This window comes from Chiloscyllium punctatum, chromosome 13, assembly GCF_047496795.1.
Source record: "Chiloscyllium punctatum isolate Juve2018m chromosome 13, sChiPun1.3, whole genome shotgun sequence".
Classification (NCBI taxonomy): Eukaryota; Metazoa; Chordata; class Chondrichthyes; order Orectolobiformes; family Hemiscylliidae; genus Chiloscyllium; species Chiloscyllium punctatum.
Genome location: NC_092751.1, coordinates 87,672,046 through 87,686,627, shown reverse-complemented (window position 1 = coordinate 87,686,627; position 14,582 = coordinate 87,672,046). Strand labels below are relative to the sequence as shown.

General features: G+C 41.9%; 1 protein-coding gene across 2 annotated transcripts in view; it reads left to right on the top strand.

Annotated features, from left to right (window-relative positions):
• The first annotated feature begins 8,431 nt into the window (after positions 1-8,431).
• Positions 8,432-14,582, top strand: part of LOC140484614 (microsomal triglyceride transfer protein-like) — a 102,396-nt gene continuing 96,245 nt past the window's right edge. The window contains exons 1-2 of one of the 2 annotated variants that reach the window (XR_011962301.1): positions 8,432-8,969; positions 13,219-13,409. Coding sequence is in view for 1 of the 2 variants with exons in the window: in XM_072583129.1 (XP_072439230.1) it covers positions 8,900-8,969; positions 13,219-13,409 (261 nt within the window). In the remaining variant the exon portion in view is untranslated. The remainder of the gene's footprint in view (positions 8,970-13,218; positions 13,410-14,582) is intronic. The other variant, XM_072583129.1, reaches the window with a different exon arrangement.

Sequence of the window (14,582 nt, the reverse complement as noted above, 5' to 3'; positions counted from 1 at the left end):
TCCTGTGATAGAATAATACTCAGCACAAACAGGCATCTATTTCTGTATTGGAATACTCTGTCTTGTGGAAATGTTATTGGTTTGAAATGAACAACCTCCTTTGGGTCAATGTCACTATTGGATCACACAATGGCAGATCCTCCATTGACCAGAAAGCCAGTAGTTTCCACAATTAATGAAGCTGGCAATTGCTGTTAGTTGGTAGCCAAAGAGTATGAAATTTAAGACCAATGTGCAGTATACATGCTGACTGTGCTTTGGGAAACCTCGTCCTTGGGAAGTTGAACGAAGCTCAAGGGTTTTATTTGCCTTTGCAGTGCTGGGTCAGAATACTCTTGGCAGGTGCTGGTAACTGGCACATCATTGTTATATAACACCAGCACTGTCACGACATCTTTCAAAAGTGCATGAAAAGGAAAAATACTGCATTCAATACGTGGCCTGGAAACCATTGACGTTGTTTGTAATTAACCTGTGTAAAGAAATGGGTTTGGAATTTGAGTCTTCAAACTCCAGACAATGAGAATAGACCTCCAACCGTGCTGTATGTGCAGTAGTTAGTTGTCAATCTAACTCTGCAATTAAATCACGCTTTTTGTATCCGGATCGTTTCCTCCTTAATTAGATTTGATCTAGTTGTCACAAGCAATAGTGCTGGTTGGCCTTCAGCCATGTTGGAATTGAAATCTTGCACTGCTCACCGTCACCATGGTAAACCAGCTCACCAGAATGCAGTTCTCAGCTCTCCTTGAGGCAGAGCGATAATTGATATTTCGGAAAAGTTTTTGCTTGTGCAGATCTTATTTACGCGCCACATTTTACATTATCTCCCAGCCTCAATAGGTTTGGGCTGCGTGTGAATGCAGTTGAAGGGAGTAGTTAGGGAGGCCGTCCTGTTCAGATGTTAATTGAAGCTCTTCATTGGGCAGTCTCTTTTAATTTGGTTGTGGGACATGGGCATCGCTGGCTGAGCCGGCATTTAATGCCTGTCCCTGGTTGCCCTCAAGAAGGTGGTGGAGAGCTGCCTTCTTGAACTGCTGCAGTCCATTTGATGTGTGTAGACTTACAATGCCCAGAGGGAGCGATTTCCAGGATTTTGACCCAGTGACAGTGAAGGTAACAGCATTTCCAAGTCAGGATGGTAAGTGGTTTGGAGGGGAACTTTCACATGGTGGTGCCCCCATGTATCTGCTGCCCTTGTCTCTCTAGATGGTAGTATTTGCATGCTTGGAAGGTGCTTTCTAAGGTTCTTTGTGAATTTCTGCATTGCATCTGTTAAAGAACAGTCACCCCACCGTTTCGGACATTCAGCCAGCAGAGAGTGGGACAGTCCCCACAAGGGAAGCTCAAAAAGCGAACAGGGTCCCAAGGCTGGGTTGCCCTTGCTCAAAGGCAGTCATTGCCGGATTGAGGGACATGGAATCACCAAGGGCGAGCCTGCAGAGAGTCACTTTTTACTGAGCATTCCACCCAAACCTACCTCATCCCTTTAACCCTGCATTTCCCATGGCCAATCCACCTAACCTGCACATCTTTGGATTGTGGGAGGAAACCCACGCAGACATGGGGAAAATATGCAAACACCACACAGACAGTCGCCTAAGGGTGAAATCAAACCTGGCTCCCTGGTGCTGTGAGGCAGCAATGCTAACTACTGAGCCACCATGCAGGCCATTAGAATTCCCAGTTTAAAACAGAGATTCGACTTTTGTTCTTCAGAAGATTAAGAGTCTTTGGAACTTTTTGCTTGAAAAGGTATGGAAGCAGTGTCTTTGAATATTTATAAGGTAGAGGTGGAGAGGTATTTGTTAAGCAAGGAATGAAATGTTAGCAGAGGTAGGGGGAATGTGGATTTTAGTAACAATCAGATCAATTAGGAACTCATTGAATAGTGGAAGAGGCTAGAGGAGCTGAATGGTCTACTCCGGCTTCTAACTTATTCCTTTGTATGTATAAAATGATATGGAAGGAAACAATGCTTTTCAGTATTATACTATTTTTACTATATTAGATAAAAAGTTACTTGTTTCTCAGATCAGAAAGAGAAGATGCATCACTCTCCCTTTAATATAGAATGTGTGGATGAGATTGAGCTTAACTTTCCAAATAAATGCGTAGCACAGACTGCAGTTAGCATCTAGATATGTATATTTTATATTTATAGCAACCCCTTTCCACAATTAACGGCTAAGGATGAAAATTCACAATACAGGACACCACTAGAACTGAACAGAGATCAGAAGAGTAAATTCCCCTGTTCCATAACATAAGGAAAATCGATTGTTATCCTTTAACTCACCAAGACGTTCAAACACACAACTCTCTAGAATATCTGACATAACTCAAGTATATCATCTAGGTGGCCCTTCACTGCTGTATCGAGGGAATCTGACACTGCCAGCGGAGTCATCATTCTGCTGATACATTAAGTGACCTTCCCTTCATTGTAAGGTTAACTTTGCAGTAATTGCACTCTTTAGTCCTATTTGTAACTCTTCAGAAAATACTCCCACAAACAGCATGACTTGGACAACTCTCAGCTGATAAGTGGCGAGCAAATTTATGTCAGAAAGTATCAGGCAATGAACATCTTTAACAAGAGAGGATCTAACAATCTCCCCTCGATGTTCAATGACATAGCCACTGCTGAGTTTCCCACCATCAACATTTTGGCTGGTGCCATTAAGTGGAAACTGAACTGGACCTACCTCATCTGGTTCACTAATGTCCTTTAGTGAAGGAATTTGCCATTTTGACCTGGTCTAGCCTATATGTGACTCCAGACCCACAGTCAAGTGGTTGACTCTTAACTGCCCTCTGACCTAGCCAGCAATGCCCTGAATGAATAAAACAATATATAAGTACTGCAGCCAGAACAGCAGGTCAGAGGGTGGAAGTTCTTTGGTGAGTAACTCACCTATTGACTCCTCAAAGCCTGTCCACCAGCAGCAAGGCACAAGTCAGGAGTGTGATGGAATACTCCCCACTTGCCTGGATGAATGCAGCGCCAACAACATTCAAGAAATTTGAAACTATCCAGGATAAAGTAGCCCACTTAGAACATAGAACATAGAACAGTACAGCACAGAACAGGCCCTCCAGCCCACGATGTTGTGCTGACCATTGATCCTCATGTAAGGTAAACCTAATGTACAAACCCTCAAAATTCTGTGACCATATGCATGTCCAGCAGTCTCTTAACTATCCCCAATGACCTCGCTTCCACAACTGCTGCTGGTTACGCATTCCATGCTCTCACAACTCTCTGCGTAAAGAACCCGCCTCTGACATCCCCTCTATACTTTCCGCCAAACAGCTTAAAACTATGACCCCTCGTGTTAACAATTTCTGCCCTGGGAAAAAGTATCTGGCTATCAACTCTATCTATGCCTCTTATTATCCTGTACACCTCATTTAGGTCCCCTCTCTTCCTTCTTTTTTCCAATGAAAAAAGTCCGAGCTCAGTCAACCTCTCTTCGTAAGATAAGCCCTCCATTCCAGGCAGCATCCTGGTAAACCTTCTCTGAACCCTCTCCAAAGCATCCACATCCTTCCTATAATAGGGTGACCAGAACTGGACACAGTATTCCAAGTGCGGTCTAACCGAAGTTTTATACAGCTGCAACAAGATCTCACTGCCCTTAAACTCAATCCCCCTGTTAATGAAAGCCAAAACACCATATGCTTTCTTAACAACCCTGTCCACTTGGGTGGCAATTTTAAGGGATCTATGTACCTGCACACCAAGATCCCACTGTTCCTCCACTCTGACAAGAATCCTGTCTTTAATCCTGAAATTGATCAAAGATTTTCCGCCTTTCTTCAATAGATGTGTGAACAGTAAACATGCACAATAACAGTTCCTCTCTTAAAATGTTTACTTTCACTTTCCACACTTGATCGGCATCACATCCACAAACATTCACTCCCGCCATCACTGATGCTCAGCGTTTACAAAACATTCACTAAGGCATTCAGACAGCATCTTCTAAACCCACAGCCACATCTACAAGAACAAGGAACAAGTAGATATATGGTAACACCATCTCTTGCAAGTTCCCCATCAAACCACTAACCACCTTGACTTAGAAATATATCACCACTCCTTCACCACTGCAGGATCAAAATCCCAAATCTCTGGGTCCCTTGAAGGGTCACTGGAACCAAAACATTTACTCTACTCTCTCTCCACAGATGCTCCCAGGTCTGGTGAGGTTCTCCAGCAATTTCTGTTTAAAGTTAGTCCACATGCTGATGGACGTAGCTCATGGGTCCTCTTTCCTCATCTTGCCCCATAAAGATATTGAGGACAGTCAGAGGATTCACACTCAGACATGGAGACAAGATGATAGATGTGAAAAATACCCTTCAAGTAATATCCTAAAGGGAGAGAGAGAGAGGGGAAAATGGAACTTTTTGGAGAGGGAATTCAAGGGTTTGGAGTCCAGACAGCTGCCAATGTGAATGAGGGTGTACCAAAGACCCAAGTTGCAAAAATGCAATGTTGTAGGACAGGAGGAGCTCCCAACATAGGGAGGACTAAGGCCCAGGAGAGATTTTGTCACAAAGGTGAGAATTGTATAATTTAGGTGTTACTGGTCCAGGAGCAAATACAGGTTATTGAGCACAAGGAAGACAGGCAAATGGGATTTAGTGAGACCAAGGATAGGGTTCAGGATGAGCTCAAGTCTGTGGAACGTGGGAGGTGAGAGGATACAGCTGGAGAATCTCAACAGATCTGGGAATAGTCAGGTCTGGAGGCAACAAACACTGGATAAAGTTTACAACAGCTGATTGCCTAAGGAAGAGGTGTAGATGGATAAGAATACACCAATTGTAGAAGCTGTCTTTGTGATGCAAGGGTTATGGCGTTGGAATTTCAGTTCAGGATCAAATAGGAGTTGCAGCTTGGCCCAGCCTGAATCAGAGGTTAGAATCAGAGAATCCTTACAATGTGAAAAAAAGTTATTTAGCTCAGAGTCTGCACCAACCCTCTGAAGAGCATCCCCACCCAAACCTAACCCCACTCTCACCCTATCCTCATGACCTTTCCCATGGCTAATCAACCTAGCTTTCACATCACTGGACACTATCGACAATTTAGCATGGCCAATCTACCTAATCTGCACATCTTTGGACTGTGGGAGGAAACTGGAGCACACAGAGGAAACCCACACAGACCCGGGGAGAACATGCAAACTCCACACAGACAGTTGCCTGAGGGTGGAATAGAACCTGGGTCTCTGGTGCTATGAGGTAGCAGTACTGTCCCAGCTGGAAATGTAGAGGGAAATGGAATTCTTGATGAAAGAAGCGATTTCCTGCTTGTAGCTTTGACCTTCCCAATGCTTAGATAATGGGAATTCAAACTTGGATATTGGAAAAGCAACTTAACAACATGTGCAACACAACACCTCTGCAGTGGAGGTTGAGCGAGGAGGCAGTGATGTTAAGGTGAACATTGTGGGCACACAATGGGACCTGACACCATGTCTTCAAATGATGATACCAAACAGCCACATGTCGTTGGGAAATATAAGTCACTGCAGGAGGTTCTCTGGCTTTGATTAAAGTGTGAATAAGTATGCGGTTGATTGTGCAAAAGGCTGCAGGCTGGCAGAAATGGATGAGGTTGGATAATGATCACAGTCAAAAGATATATTACTGTCTCTCTGTATGCCACAGCAAAGGGAAAACACCTATAGGAGAGGCCCAATCATAAACAAATAGTTATAGTTTTGGGAAGAGTCATGTTCAAGGACTTTGATAAGAAAAGGGCAGTAAAATGGTGCAGTAGTTTGCTGGAACAGAGAGCCACGGGTGGGGTTTCCTGAGATGGATTTAGTGAGGAGAGAACCTGACGTGAGGGATTCTTTTATAATATCAGCCGGCGATGGAAGACAGGAAGTGAAATGAGAGACATCAGTTTAATGGGAGTAAGGTTATAACAGTAACGTCCATGTACAAGAGGAACTTGGGAGAAGGCAAGATGGTGAGATACTAGAGAAGGGACCCAGTGGAAGCAGCCAATCTAATGGTCTCAATTTTAGTGACCAAAAAGTCCTTTAGCAAAGTGTAGTTTTTGGTGAAGCAGAAAAGATGTGCGCTGTCCATATTGCAAATACAGAAGACTTTCGTATCTTCATTTTTCTCTCTGCTTTTGTCCTTTTCTTCTGGAGATACCAACTCATACTGAGATTGTAAAAGTGAAACCGCCAACTAGGGACAAGATTCAGGGGGCAGGTGGAATTCAGGCATATGGTGGTTTTTATTCGAGCAGTCACCAGATCATGCAGGGAGAAGGATAAAGACCACCTCTGAATCTGGCTTTGACGTGACGGCACAACTATCCCCTTAATCTTTGGCTCAGATCAGAAGAGACGTCAATGACTCTCTGACTTTCACAATATAGTATAGTAATTTTAGATATTTTATGCTACAATAATCACATACAATGTGGTCACTGTGTCTTCCCCCTTATTCTATACATCCAATCCTGTGAAATGCCTAATCAATGATGGACACTCCTATGCACAGCCCTAGGTTCCCCTTGATCTCATGATATTTAACAAACATTTTAATCACCAGGTCTTAGGTTGTTTCAATGCATTCTATTAATTTGCATTTCAAAGTTACTGGCTATACTCTTTCGGACATGTCCCAGACTTGTTTATTTCTAAGGATCTGCTTGAATCCTGTTATTCATTGTATTCATTTGTTATCTCTATCAAATTCAGTTACTCATCTTATATTCCCCACTGTCCTAATTATAAATGATACAAAAGACAATTGGTTCTTCCTAACTGCTGTAAGATTCATACTATTAATTCTACTATCAAGTTAGTTATATGTAAAGATTTTATATCTACCCCTACTGTTAGTATTGTTTAGCTAATGAGTTGTGAGCAGTTTGTTTCTCACAGTGTGCACTAGGCATTCCTTTAATGATAAAGGGAAAGCTTTCGAAGACTAGTTAACTTTTACATCTAGATTTGAAGCGTTTCCCCAATGCATTTAGTGATCTTTGTATTTTTGTTATATAGGTGTATGTATAATTACATTGAAATCTGTCTCTAAAGATTATCTGAAGAATCTTTAAGTAGAACCTACTTCTTAATATTGTGATTGATTTTGAATAAACAACCAATTACTGCAAAATGCCATTTTGTTGTTTTCATAGCCATTCCAGGACCTAGGCTGACCACATACTGTCTTCTGGGATGAGATTTATGTGCCATGTCATAACTAACTCTTTTTACCTAATGGGACAACATCCTTTCATTAATGAGACTGGAGTTAATCACTGTTGTAGTTTAACAAACTTGTTTGATCTCCAGAATTTTATCAGCCATAATCCCATCAGTTCATTGATGTTTGTTACTGTGGGAGCTTGCTTTTCCCTTCAATGTTTGTTACAACTCTTTAAGCTTGGATGTTTCTTCTCAAACTGTCCTTTTGCAGCTCTTGTTTCATGTAAGGTTCTCTTTCACCTTGGAATAACCCCCTGTCCAAAGGTGCCATTCTATCAACTCATGATCTCACTTAAATGCCGGATCAGGGTTTTACTTCTGGAGAACCACTTGCCAGCCATTTTCTGCAGGGCTAGAGGGACAGCTTGGCTGTCAGCCATTTTGTGTCTCTCAAATATGGGCTGCTCTAACAGAGACTCACCATGTGCAAATTTCCGTCCCTCTGTTTCCCCCAATTGACCAATTATCATTTGAGATGTTAGACAGGAGACATTCTCTGTATGTGCGGCCTCAACCTGCAACAGTGTGGAAGAATCTGGTGTAATCATTAGCAATTGGACACATTTTAAATACAATATAGATACGTTAAAAACAATTGCGAGGAATTACAAGCAACCTCCTATATATTGCTATGTACATACCTAACTATATCAGAAAGTGCTGGAGAAATTCAGCATGCTTGGGATCATTAGTAGAGAGGAAAACAAGAGTTAATGTTTCAAATCCAAACTCTCTTCCTCAAAACCATGAGGAATTTCTTTAAGGAGTCACACTTTACTTGAAAAAATAACTCCATTTCTCTCTCAATAGATGATGTCAAACCTGCTGAGTTTCTCCAGCATTTACTATTTTTTTATTTCAGATTTCCAGCATCCGCAAATTTTTCATAATATGCATATATAAATAAATTCATTGTTCACATTTCCTTGAATAGTTGATCTGAGTTTTGATCCTTTTTTTTAACAATCTGTTTTCTTTCTAACCAAAACTATAATATATTCAGTGCCTTCTTACCCAATCTCTATCTCATACTGTTCCAACTCAGGTAATTTTTTTTAACTACCAACTTGTGTTTCTCCTCCCTAGCTGTCCCAGTTCTCTTTCCAAACGAAATACTCTATCAGACTAAGCTGCCTGAGGTTGTTTCCTGGGGAGTTTGAAAGTGTTACACCAGTCTGCAATGCTGTTTTCAGTCTTTGTTCATCTAAGGAAACAGCAGAAGTTTAGCGACACAGACGCCCAAATAGATCGTGAGGCAAGATATGTGTTACCACACACACAAAAAAACTTTCTGAAAAGCATACAGATTTCCAAACACTAAGAGACAATTCACAGATATAGTCCCTGGTGTATAGCTGCAGATACGTTCCCACAAGCAATTAACACAGAAGAGGTAGCACACAGAGACTGCCGCCCTTATACAGTCACTGACCTCCTGGTCAATTACAAAACTTCAACAAGTTTTGCAAGTTCCGGCAAGTTTCGCAAGTCTTTTTTTAAAAGACAAAAAAATTCCTCTGCCAGTTCGGCAGACTGTACGTTCTAGCCCTTTGCTGCCCTGCCTGTTCTAGCCCTCCTCTTCCCTGTAGCTAAACCCCCGTGCCGTTTTCAGCTCAAGTGTCAAAGTGAGACTCTTCTGGAAGCAGAGCATGGCGTCTCCGAAAGCCTTGAGGGAGTGGACAATGTTGTTCGCGATCTTCACACTACGGTCTGTTGAAGGTGAGACCCTGTCCTCGCTGAGTTCGAGTGAGCGCAAACAAATACCCTTTAACGTTTTACTGATGTCTTTCCAACGCCTGGATTGTAAACTCTGTCCCATCCAGTAATATCCCGGGAAGCAACCTGATCGTCAGAACCACAGTGTGGATAACTGTGGAGAAGCTTGAGGTGCAGGGACAGGGAGCTGATAACTCACAGCTTCACAATAATCCAGCATTAATCCTTCAGATGCACTTAAGAAGATATTAGCAAGTGGCAGAATTTTTGTTTGCAGTTTGATCAACCACCTTTACTCTGTAAACCCCAAAATCTATTAATTTCATATCCCTATGTGAAAATATTTGTGCAAGTGCCTTATGCTAGCAATATTTTGATGCATATTCATGATTATAACAATAACTGCATTCTATAGTTCTTAATTGGTTATAAGTAACTAATAGAGATTTTCAGGTTGTGAAACAGTTTAAACGTAAGTCTTCATTTTTTCTCATCTAAGCACACTTGAAAAATCTTATTGGCAAAAGTGAGGATTTCATAGAATATAATTTGTCAGAGAAGCATGTTAAGAGAGCAGGTTACACTAACTTTGTTATTATGTAATGTGATAAGATTAATTAATGACCTGAGAGCATAGGTACCTTTGGGTAGCAGTGATCATAATATCAATTTGAAAGGGAGCAGAATGGGTCAAAAACTTAAACCTTTAAACTTAAATAAGAGCAAGCACGTGGACATGTGCTAGCTGAAGTGAACTGGAATATGAGGCTAGGAGATGGACCAGTAAAGAAGCTGTGGCAGAGATTTAGGTGATATTTTAGAATACTCGGAATGAATGCGTTCTACTATAAAGGAGTTCTAAAGGAAGAATATGGACCAAATGCAAGCAAATGGGCCCAGTTTAGTTCAGGACACTTGGTTGGCATGGACAAGTTGGACCAAAGGGTCTGCTTCCATGTTGTATGACTAAACAAGTTAAGAAAAGCGTCAAACGTAAGGAAAATCATATAATTTATAAAAAGATGAATGGCTGGTCAGAACATAATGAACAACTGAAATGACTAAAAGGTTATCAGGCCAAGTAACTTTGAACATGACAGGAAGCGAACTAGAAATGTAAAAACAAATAGTAAGAATTTCTATAGGTTCCTAAAAGAAAAAAAGCTTAAGTCAAGTGAGTGTTTGTCCTCTGGAGGTGGAGAATGGGGAGGTAATATTGGATAATAAAGAGGAAAGGAAGTTTCCTTTTGTGGGTGAGTCCAGAACTAGGCAATACTGTTTTAAAATTAATGGCCAGCCTTTTAAAGCAGAGATGAGGAATTTTGTTTCTCTCTAGAGTGTGAGTTGAGTAGCTTTGGAACTCTCTGCCTCAGAGGTGATGAAGTTAGAGTCATTGAATATTTTTAAGGCAGAGCTGGATAGGCAAGGGAATCAAAGGGAATGTGGAGTTTGGAACACCAACAGTTCGCATGAATACAATCAGAGCTGGAGATTTTTCATCCTTAAACTTAGTGCAAAGTAGAAAAGTTTATAATCAAATGAGAAATGTTCCTTTTTCTTCCTGTAGTTTGTACTTGAAGTATTACTCCGTAAGCTGAACCTGACAGGGTAATGAGGATGTGACGGCAGAGATTTATTGTTAAGAGGTGTTGTGTTGTTAGCAGATTTAGAATGAAAATGGATAATACATGAAACTACAGTCAGAGATGAAATTGAATTAATGATTAATAATCACTGTTACTCTATGATTGAGTAAGTAAATGGATGAAGCTAATTGAGAATATTGAGTTTATAACCCAATTATAATATATCATTTTCTCTAATACAGAGAGCACAATGTTCATTTGCTTAAGGATCTAATTTTTCCACTGCTGTAGGTTACAAGAAGTGTAAGCATCTTGTGTAGAGATAAGGAGGAAAGGTGAAAGAATCTTGAATTGAATTATTTCGTTTCAAGTTAAATTTTTAGACTTTCCTCTCTGCTGTCAAGTAACTGTGTGTGTCTTTAATAATTCAGTAAAAATGTTGCTCTTGGTTTCATTCAGTTGGGACATTGTCCTTCACTCTACGCTTGTGTTAGTTCTCATATTATAACATCTCCCTCCAGATAAACTCTTTGACCCAATTTCCCAGCCATCCATTCAAACCTTTAACCATGAACTGTCTACTCCTATGACCTTTGGTGACAAGCCCAACTCTAACTGCATACCTCACCATCCCAAACCACTGATCCCCTTCACAGTCCACTCATCACCTGCTATTTTGCAACCATTGAACGTCCAACACTCATCGAGCAAATGAACGATTTACAACTCTTTCCAAACTCTCATCATCACGTTTCCACATGCCTTAACCCCTCTTTTGGCTCAGATGCACTGTTATCCCATCTTCATCCTTCTTTACATCTCCAAATAACTTCAAACACATTACTGTTTCCCAGATCAGTGCATATTTCTCTTCGGAGCATCCATTTGCATCTCTTCTTTTAGCGTTCCACCCCTTCCACAGCAACAAAGTGCTTCCCGCCAAGCTCATGTGGCTGTAACCGTGGTAGCATTTAACTCTTCATCACTTTTCAGCCCTTGACTCCATCTTCTCGCCTACCTCCATCCTTCACTGTGCAGCTCGGGGTGACTGCTCTTATTTGGTTCTGCTTCTAACTATTGAATCATAGCCAGAACATCTCCAACAGTTGGCATTCCTAATCCCACAGTTATCTCTCCAGTCTCTCAGCAATTTGCCGAGTGGTGCTATTGCCCCATGATTTACCAGAAACCCCGGTCATGTTCTGTTGTAGCAGATGGGGGAATTCAAATTCAATTTGGAAACACATTTGGAATTTGGGGTCCAACAATGACCAAGAAACCATTGTGATGTCAGGAAAAGTCCAACTTGTTCACTAATGCCCTTTAGGCAAGGAAACTGCCATCTTTACTTAACCTGGCTAGTGACTCCAGACCCATGGCAATGTGAGTGACTCTTAACTGCCTTCTGGACAATTAGGGCTGGACAGTAAATGCTGGGAGAAAGTGAGGACTGCAGATGCCAGAGATCAGAATCGAGAGTGTGGTGCTGGAAAAGCCCAGCAGGTCAGGCAGAGTCCGAGGAGTAGGAGAATTGACCTTTTGGGTATGAGCCCTTCATCAGGATTCTCCTGCTCCTCGGATGCTCCCTGACCTGTTGTACTTTTCCAGCACCACACTCTCAACAATAAATGCTGACCAAGGCAGCAACACTCACATGCTGAGACTGAACTTAAAAAAAGACTCTCACGTTCCCTCAACTATATAAGCTGCCTCTAATGTAACTGCCCCTCTGGACCAAGTTGGTTAAAATTATTTTAATCAGCCTGTTCAGAGATTTTTTTTTAGGTTAGATTACTTACAGTGTGGAAACAGGCCCTTCGGCCCAACAAGTCCACACCGCCCTGCCGAAGCGTAACCCACCCATACCCCTACATTTACCCCTTACCTAACACTACGGGCAATTTAGCACGGCCAATTCACCTGACCTGCACATCTTTGGACTGTGGGAGGAAACCGGATCACCCAGAGGAAACCCACGCAGACACGGGGAGAGCGTGCAAACTCCACACAGTCAGTCGCCTGAGGCGGGAATTGAACCCGGGTCTCTGGCGCTGTGAGGCAGCAGTGCTAACCACTGTGCCACCGTGCCGCCCACAAAGGTATGTTATTACATACCTTTGGAGCAGGTGAGTCATGAACCTCCTGGCACAAAAGTAGGGACACTACCACCGCACCACAGAATCCCAAAGTTGGTTATGTGGTGACACCAGGTTTCTGGGACCTGTCTGTGAGACTGATACAAATGTCCAAAGAATTATTAATGATTTTGTTGACATCATACGTATCAATAGAACATGATGTGGTGATGCCGGTGTTGAACTAGGGTGGACTAAGTCAAAAGTCACATGACACCAGGCTATAGTCCAACAGACGAAGGAGCAGTGCTTTGAAAGTGTGAAATTTTAAATAAATCTGTTGGACTATGACCTGGTGTCGTGTGACTTACAACTCAATAGACCATAACCTGGAACCTTACACCAACACAGAGAAGGGGTTTTCAAATCCTGAATAGATGTGAGAAAAAATGAGAACTTCAAACATGTTTAAGACAAATAATACTCTTGGTTAAAATCTACTCTATGAGCTCATTTAAGCAAGTGAAGTCATTTTTGCCACAAATGCTTGTTTAGACAAAATATAATCACTTTGTACTTTCTCCCCCTCAGCACGAGCTGTAGATCTTGCATACAAATCTGGTACATTGTTTACATATAAGTACAATGTGGATTTGTTACTGGAGACATTATCCAGTCCAAAAACATTGCCAGGATCAGGATTCAGGATCGAAGCTGTCGTTGGCCTTCATGTGGTTTGGGAAAACAGCAGCAACCAACATGAGCAACTTGTTCAGTTGCAAGTACGTACATTTTTTCCATTTTCATGCCTGGAGTTTGCCTTAAATTCCTCCATGGTCTCACTCCCTCCCAACGTGTCTAGCACCTTCTGGCACAACAAACGTTTAAGATCTCCACTTTATCCCAATTCAGACTTTCTCAATTTCTGAGATTTTCATTGCTCCAACATTAACAGCTGCATCTTCAGATTCCAATCTTCAAAGTTTGGAATTCCCAGTCTCACAAATAATTTAATGATGTTAATGTTTTATTTGATGAATGTACAAGTGCTACTGATAGTGCAGAAATATTTGTACATTGCAGATTTAACTTCAATTTGGAGCTGTTTTGCAATGACTGCCAGACACTTCAATGGTCATCCACTTAATCAGATAGAGGGGGAAAATGGGATGCGTTTCCTTTGAGCAGAGAGAAGATGAAAGGGAGATTCAAACTCATGAGGGAGTCATAAAGCTGTGCAGCATGGAAACAGCCCCTTCAGTCCAACTCCTCCATGCCAATCAGATATCCTAAATTAATCTAGTCCCATTTGCCAGCGTTTGGTCCATATCCCTCTCAACCCTTCCTATTCATATACCCATCCAGATGCCTTTTAAATGCTGTAATTGTACCAGCTTCCACCACTTCCTCTGATACACACACCACCCTCTGCATGAAAAGCTTGCCCCCTAGGTCCCTTTTAAATCTTTTCCTTCTCACCTTAAACCTATGCCATCTCATTTTAGACTCCCCCACCCAGGGGAAAAGACCTTGACTCTTCACCCTATCCATGCCCCTCATGATCTTATAAACGTCTATGAGGTCACCCCTCGACCTCTGATGCTGCAGGGAAAACACCCCCAGCTGATTCAGCATCTCCCTATAGGTCACGCAGTCTGACCCTGGCAACGTCCTTGAAAATCATTTCTGAACCCTTTCAAGTTTCACAACAGCCTTCCGAGAGCAGGGAGACCAGAACTGAATGCAGTGTTATAAAACTAGGAGAAAGTGAGAACTATAGATGCTGGAGATCAGAGTCGAGAATGTGGTGCTGGAAAAGCACAGCAGGTCAGGCAGCAGCCAAGAAGCAGGAGAATCGACGTTTCAGGCATATGAAGGGCTTATATGAAGCACCACACTCTCGGCAGTATTATAAAAGTGCAAGTGTGGAGACACAGTTTCCAGTGAACACAAGT